This window comes from Dysidea avara, chromosome 2 (assembly GCF_963678975.1).
Source record: "Dysidea avara chromosome 2, odDysAvar1.4, whole genome shotgun sequence".
Classification (NCBI taxonomy): Eukaryota; Metazoa; Porifera; class Demospongiae; order Dictyoceratida; family Dysideidae; genus Dysidea; species Dysidea avara.
Window position 1 is genome coordinate 27,402,235 of NC_089273.1, and position 7,160 is coordinate 27,409,394.

The following is a 7,160-nucleotide window of genomic DNA, read 5'->3' on the forward strand; positions in this document are numbered from 1 at the left end:
TAATTAATTAATGTACAAGACTATTAAACTACGAAGTGCACAAACGAATACTCACCGGGGTTGTGTTAGACGATACACGAACGTCAAAATTAACTATGGTTTTTCCCCAAGTGCTTTCGTTAATGAGTTAGGTTTCCTAATAGACGCCGTCCTTTCCAGTTCTTGACAACCGATTGAAACACACCAACGCGTTAGTTACTAGACGTTCAACTCGTATAACCTGTTTGAGTAGCTACGGCCGCGTAGCAACCAGTTTATATGCAGGGGCGTAGCTAGCCAGAAGGTGATGGAGGGGCAGGCATGCCCCCACGAAACACTCAAAATCATTCATGATTGCAAAAAGGCTAATGACCCAATGGTGGGCTAGCCAACATATGGTGTTGTATTATTACAGCTGAAATAACTAGCTACGTAACTATTTCAGTACTGACTGCTTCCAATCGAGGTAGCTACATTCGTCGAGCATCATCGCACGTGCCACAGCTGTACTCCAACAAATTCATCCACAGTCCCGTAGAGCTAATACTTTAGTGCAAATACAGGTTACTTTACGTTAGCCACAGCCTGTGCTGCAGTCCTAGCACACTGCTGACAGGATGACGTATTCACTTTTTTTTGAAACCATCAGAATAATGATGAAATGACAAAATTACATACAGAGCCTCGGACACATGCGACTACAAAGATAAGATCCGCGTAGGCATGGCAAGGATACATACAAAAATAATCAAGTACAAAACTTAACTTAAAGTGTCCAGGTTGGATTACTACGTGCATAAAAGATTCTCTGAGAGGAAGTTATAGCCACAGCAGCTGCTCTATCAAGCAATGCTTTCGTCTTGGAGAAACTCAGATTTGAAACTCTTTTCATAGATGTTACTGTCTCTGTAAGGTAATGGCCAAGGCAACCAATTTCAACTGTGTGGTAATGACTAACAAAACCCAAGCGGTCAAGCTCAGCAATAATTTGCAGATATTCTGGCTTCTCCTGCTTACGTTCTCGTGCAGCAGAAAGGTCAGCACGAGAATTAAATGGGCAGGTAAGTTCCAGAAGTACAACAGATTTCATTTCTGCATTATATATAACAATGTCAGGTCGGTGAGAACACACTAGTACAGCAGGGGGAATGGTGGCAGGAGGAGAGTCAGACGCACGTTTGCCATCCAAATCAGCAAATATTTCTACATTATCCAAACAAGCTTGCAACTCAGACATCAAACATAATAAAACAGCATCATGACGAAAAGTAAACCTGCCTTGCTGCAAAGCCACAGGACACCCATTTAGCACATGGTGACAAGTTGGACGAGGTGACAAACAAAGTGAACAAGTTGCACCAGTTTGTATATGCCAGCGACGTAAATTTAACGGAGTTGGTAATGTATCTGATGAAGCTCGCAGCACAAACGAAAGCTGGCCTGGATGAAAACCCAACCACTTCACTCGGCGAAATTCAAATGCCATGTATTGCACGAAATCCCACCTGTCTTGCTAGCAGAACTTGTAAGTTTGACTGATCCACCTGACTGACTGATTGACAAAGTAAAAACAGACTGCACTGCCGTACGTACAAAGGTCCAGTGTGATCGACTCGATAAAATAAACTTGGTACATTTATTTAGCTAACACTTTATCATCTCGTAGGCAGTGGGTTCGTAGCGTCATTTGGTCTCCTTTGTCACTTGTGAGTTGTGACTCCTGCCGCGGAGAAGCGGGTTACTCTTTTCAGATTCAAAAATGTTCTATCACGCGAGTAATCTAGGCTAAATATAGAAGTATGTCTCTAATATTTTCGTTCGATGGATTCACGAGCGAGTTGAATGTTGTGTGTGCGCATTCACTAGCAACCCCTGGTGATACCGCGTAGTAGTGTACATAATTTACAGTCATTTGCGTGTCAGTTTAATACTGGTAAACTTGTGACGAAGGTTTAAAAAAAATCATTTAGTGATGGGGGGCAAATGCCCCCCCTTAGCTACGCCTCTGTTTATATGCACTGCGCATAAAACCAAACAATGAACTCGTACAACCGGTTCATGAACCAGGTTTGTAATTCTTAGCAACCAGTTCATATGCGCTGCGCGTTAAACTAAGCATTGGATACTACAAAATTCGACTCGACGCTTCGACATGAGAACTCACCGGGTGGAACTAGAGCAACGTACTCTGTAGACAGATCGAGATACTGGTGTGAGAGACACTCGACCAAACAAAGGAAGAGCACACGAGCGCCTTATGCGAAAACAACAGGCTGGAGTAAAAGGTTCTGTACTTATACTGTGTGAATTTCTTTTAAACCATTGCCCCTAGCTTAACCGGGCAACTTTTGTTATTATCTAAAAGGATGAGGCCTAAAAGGTAGCACAGGACGATGTCAAACACAAAAATTTGTAATTAATGGAACCATATAGATGATGGGGCCCTTGGACAATGTTTGCAAGATCGAGATACTCTAATAGAACAGTCAGCTAATCTAATAAAATAGACACCTTTACAGTTTCACTAGCAGTTTTTTGTATGTTTTGTTGTAATTTCACCCCTTGCCATACCCAGGGGGGTGCAACTGGGGAATTTTGCCCCGGGCCCCAGCCTGTTAGGGCCCCACTTAGGGCCCCTAGCTATGCAGTTTAAAACAGTGAATTTATGATTCAGCCGCATACTACATCATTACTTTAATTTTTATTAACTTACACCTTAGTGTCTGCCTACCATCATCAATGATCAAAAGAAGTGATTGGTCTTTGTGCAGTCTTACGACATGGAGGAGAATTCCAAATCCATGACTAGTAATCAGGCGTACGTCGAGATTTATTCCCTTTGCGCCTAATGAATACAATTTTAACCGTGCTAATTAGGCACTTATATGACATCGTGACTGACATTCAACAGAAGCCAGAGACTGTGATAGTGAAGCCAGAGACTGTGACTACTGAATCCTTTGTTATAAAAACTGAAGCCCAGTAAACCAGGAAACCTCTGTTAATGACTTGACACCTTAATCGCAAAAATAATGTTACAGCCATGCTGCTATAATTAGCTATATGTGTGACCAGCTCCTTTTAAGTAAGTATTAACCATTATAGCTTTATGTGTATAAATATACATGCAATTTCAGGTGTATGGTACTGATTTTAGTTATTTGAGTATATGTAGCTAACTAGTGATGTGAGTAAGTAGGAGCCTGGCATTGGCTGCCAATGGCATAATAGCTATTAAGGCTTTAGCTATAATGTCAAGTGTGAAACGGACCTACCTCTCTGGTTCTGAAAAAAGAAAAGCGAAAAAGAAAGGGATTGAAAATGAGAAAAAGGGAAGGCAGACGTTAGAAGAGTGTGGCTGGTTTGCATGTCAATCTAGTCCAGTAACACAGCCAACAAAATCTCATTCACTGACAGAAGAGGATATTTCAACTGTGCACATCAGTGGTATGTCAGCTTTGAGCTCCAGTGATGCCTATGTGACGGGACAATGAGATAAGTTGGAGGAAAACATGGAACCTACAGCAGATTGTCATAGTGAAAGGTTTGATGTAATTATAGCTATACTGTCTAAGGATTTTTACTCTCTTTACCTGTAGAGGAAATGATGTAGAAATTACCTCATCTTTGCATACTCAAACTCTGCCTTTAAGCAATGATAATGAAAATACAGGTAGCTGCTTTTTAGACAACCATGACATCGGTGAATTTGGTCAGCCTTTGCAAGAACTTTACACTGAACACGAAACACCTTCATCTTCAGCTGATACCAATCATGCCATAACATTGCCTAGTAATGACCCAGCAACTTGGACCCACCTCTCAAATACAATAAGAGAAAATGTTGTCCTGCGTGGTCCACCAGCAAATCCATCCTGTTTCCCGCGTGATTCCCATGGTAGGAGTTTTCCCTCTAACATATTCGACAAAACATTGCAAAATGGAGAAAAAGCATGTGTTGACGGGCTTGTATGGAGTCATTCAGCTAGCAAGCTATTTTGTTTTCCCTGTTGTCTCTTTCATGGTGCAGATAATAAACAAGAATCGTCCAAGTTAGCTCTACCAGATGCTAGAATTCAGGACAATTGGCGAAAGTTGTATGAACAAGTCAAGAGCCATGAACGAAATATGCTTCATGTTTCCCGCTATTTAAAATGGAAATGCTTAGAGGCAGCATTGAAGAAGAAAACAGGAATAGATGCTGCTATGCAAAGGCAAATAGATGAAGAAACAGCTAAATGGAAGGAAATACTAATATGCATATTGGATGTCATACTTTTCTTAGCTGAGCGCAACCTTCCATTTAGGGATTAAGCAACAAAATAGGGGATGGAGACAATGGTCTGTTTCTAGGTATATTAGAGCTGCTGAGTAAACACAATAAGGTACTAGAAATGCATCTTAACAATGTAAAGCAACATCAGATATCAGAAAGCCGTATGCAAACACACTACCTTTCATGGAGATCGCAAAATGAATTTATTGAAGCATGCAGTACACAGGTCCTAGATGCTCTTCTTGCAGAATCTAAGAATGCTATGTATTATAGTGTAATTGTTGATGCAACCCCAGATGTATCACATACAGAGCAAATTACGTTTGTTCTAAGGTATGTGCACAGAAATGAAGAGAATGTTTGGGATGTAAAAGAGCGTTTTCTGATGCTTGAAGACTGAAAAAAAGAAAGGAAAAGATATAGCTGACTTGCTATGTAGTGTATTGGAGAAAAATGAAATAAATCTTCAAAACTGCAGGGGTCAAGGGTATGATAATGGCTCAAACATGTCAGGGATATATAAAGGTGTACAAGCACTAATCTTACAAAAAAAATCCCCAAGCGATATATTTGCCTTGTAGTGCACACAGCCTTAATCTTTGTGGTGTCCATGCAGCTGAGTCCAGTACAGATGTAAAGTGTTTTTTTTGGGAACATACAAAAGTTGTACAATTTGTTTAGTGGCAGTGCATCTAGATGGAAAGTTTTACAGGATAAGACAAGTATATCTTTACACAGATTGTCGGAGACTCGATGGAGTGCTCGAATTGATGCTGTAAAACCCCTGGTAAAAAGGCCCAGGGAGATTTTGAGTGCTTTGGAAACATTGAAAGAGGACTTTGACCTACCGGGTGACTTATACAATGAGGTTGTAGCACTGCATAAATGGTTTTTCTCTTTTGAATTCGTTGTTTTGGCAACCTTTTGGTTCAAAGTTTTACAAGCCATTCATAATGTTAGTTGTTTGCTTCAAGGTACTCAACTTACTCTAGATGAAGAGATACGGCTGTTTGCACTACTTACCAGTGTTCTGCATCGTATCCGTGAATCATGGTCAGCTATTCTTGATGAGGCTAGAACTGTGGCATCTAATCTTGGCTTTGAGGAACAGTTTAAACAGAAAAGACAAAGGAAATGTAAAGCTTTACCTGGTGAAGACCCCAGAAATGCTCACATTCATGCTAATGAAGAAGACAGGTTTCGGATTGATGTTTTTTATGTTGCCTTAGACAAACTAACACAAGAGATTGAATTGAGATCCCAAACAGCAGCAAACATTAAATGATATGTTTTCATTTATTTGACAACCAAGTAAAGGTGATGCAGACTCCAATGTTGCAAAAGCTGCTAAACTTGCAAAATTCTACTCAAATGACTTGACAGTAGATGATTTTTCTGAAGAGATTCTTCACATGACCATGGTAGATGAAGAATTATTTGGAACAGTGTCATCACTTAATCTACTTAACCTAATTTATCAAAAGGGACTACAGAATATTTTCCCTCAAACATGTATTGCCTTGAGAATTTTAATCACAATACCAGTATCAGTTGCTGAAGGAGAAAGAACCTTTAGCAAACTATCAATTGTAAAGAATCATCTGAGATCAACAATGGGACAAGAACGCCTCTCACATCTGATTTTGATGTCATGCGAACATGATTTAGCAAAAGGATTAAATTATGACATCATCGATTCTTTTGCATCACTGAGAGCCAGAAGAATTCACTTTCCTTCTTCATCTTCACACTCTTCATATCAATAACCCTATCAATTTGATCAGTTGTAATACCTATAGTGTCATAGTGATACCTAAATTCTATGTGTATGACATGTATCAATAATAGTAAAATCATACTTTTCAAAAATTTACATAGTAAAAGCAAAAGCTGAAGTTAAATTTGTGCATGTGGCAATGTGCTGGCCTACAGAAAAAAAAAAACACAATAAAGTTTCATTATTAAGGGGGGTTACTATTCAGTGGACTGGACTACTGGACTGGAACACTGGACTGGACTACTGGACTGACATATTTTTGGTTTTTACACATTCTGAGGTTGGTTTTATTGAGTCTTGCTAGTAAGAACCCTTTGGGTACCTGCAGCCCACTTCTAAACACTGAAGACAAACAGTGGAATATGCGAAAACTGCCTCTTAATAATTTCGCTACTCTTCATTATGCCACTATACAACACTAATTCCTTACCTGGTGTGTAGTAATGCTGCAGGCAGTGCAAGGAACTGAATATGACAGCAATAGTTAACCAGCGATCAACTAGCCAGTAGACAATCTTTCGAGATATCCTTGAGGAGCAAGCTAGTCTCGCCAACATGGCCAGACCTCTCTAGTCAGTGCAGGGGCTTACCAATTAGAGATTTTTCAGCATGGGCGCTTATAATCTTTATTTGATAAGCCCCTACACTGAAACAGCGAGACTAGTGAGAGCAAGACTAATGAGACTAGCTTGCTCTAAGTATATATCTTGAAGGATATTGTCTACTGGCTAGTTGATTGCTGGTTAATTATTGCTGTCACATTCACTGGCAGAATTCCCTGCACTGCCTGCAGCATTACTACACACCAGGTAAGGAATAAGTATTGTATAGTAGCATAATGAACAGTAGAGAAATTATTAAGAGACAGTTTTTGCATATTCCACTGTTTGTCTTCAGTGTTTAGAAGTGCGCTGCAGGTGCCAAAGGGTTCTTACTAGCAAGACTCCGTAAATCCAACCATAGAATGTGCAAAAGCCAAAAAATATGTCAGTCCAGTAGTCCAGTCCATTGTTCCAGTCCAGTAGTCCAGTTCACTGAATAGTGATGCCCATTATTAAGTTCACAGCTAACCAACTGAGCATCCCTCTCTCTCTCTCTCACATACACACACACACATCTACACACATT

At 40.0% G+C, this 7,160-nt stretch overlaps 1 protein-coding gene across 1 annotated transcript; it reads right to left on the bottom strand.

Moving 5' to 3' along the window:
- Nucleotides 1–876: 876 nt before the first annotated feature.
- LOC136247969 (uncharacterized) lies at nt 877–1,465 on the bottom strand. The gene is made up of 2 exons (XM_066039787.1): nt 938–1,465; nt 877–885 (listed from the first exon to the last, which is right to left on the bottom strand). Exons 1-2 carry the CDS (start codon nt 1,463–1,465, stop codon nt 877–879), a joined length of 537 nt encoding a protein of 178 aa, XP_065895859.1.
- Between the last annotated feature and the right edge of the window lie 5,695 nt (nt 1,466–7,160).